At 49.8% G+C, this 813-nt stretch overlaps 1 protein-coding gene across 1 annotated transcript in view; it reads left to right on the forward strand.

Annotated features, from left to right (window-relative positions):
* The window catches only part of T265_13091 (hypothetical protein), a gene marked incomplete at both ends in the record, with an annotated part of 4,776 nt that extends 3,999 nt beyond the window's left edge, over positions 1–777 (forward strand). The window contains 2 exon segments of the mRNA XM_009167148.1: positions 275–550; positions 565–777. Coding sequence (XP_009165412.1) covers positions 275–550; positions 565–777 — 489 coding nt within the window.
* Between the last annotated feature and the right edge of the window lie 36 nt (positions 778–813).

Consider the following 813-nt stretch of genomic DNA (forward strand, 5'->3'; position numbering starts at 1 on the left):
CTTGTGCTTGACCGGCCTGATAAAACTCTGGTACCGTGTTAGGAGGAGAGATGCACTCGAAATAATCAAGGGTTCCATCGATTACTTAGATGTGTTCGGGGCCCACCGTGACCAACGGATGTGGTGCTCCTATTGATTGGAATGTAGGCCAATCACAATCGGGCGTTTTTGGCTTGGCGCTTAACACCCCATCACGTAGATTCTCCCTCCACCCTGAGAAAAAATTCTTGATCGTCAGCTACACTTGAAATAACCTTTCTTCCCTCCAATAAAGGCTGTCTTGGGTATTGTATTGAGTGAACAAGCGGAAGCGTCTCTGCTTGATTGGATGCCCGTTGACAGTCGACTCTGTGCGGTTCGTTTGGCAACATCTGTGAGAGAATCTAGAGAAAGTGAGGTTCATCGCACCCTGTTTATTGTGTCTGCATACACCCCAATTGACTGTAGCTCTGAATCTGCCAAGGATAGTATCTATAAAGTTCTAGGTGCCCTTCTACAACAGGCTAAAAGCTCAGATATAGTTGTGCTTGCTAGTGATATGAATGTCAAGGTAGGGAGACTAAGCGCTGCCGAGGCCTGATTGGGTGGTCGTCTTGGTTCGGACACGAGAAGCACGGACATCGGAGACCGGTTACTTCAAATGTGTGCCGATCACAGACTATTCCTTTGCAGTACGAATTTCCGGAACAGCGGACATCGCTTGACAACTTGGTGCCCACCAACAAACCAGCGCCGAATCCACATAGACCACATCGCCGTCAGTTATCGGTGGCGAGGGTCGATCACCGCCTGCCGCTCCCTCCGGGACACCAG

This window comes from Opisthorchis viverrini, assembly GCF_000715545.1.
Source record: "Opisthorchis viverrini unplaced genomic scaffold opera_v5_36, whole genome shotgun sequence".
Lineage (NCBI taxonomy): Eukaryota > Metazoa > Platyhelminthes > Trematoda > Opisthorchiida > Opisthorchiidae > Opisthorchis > Opisthorchis viverrini.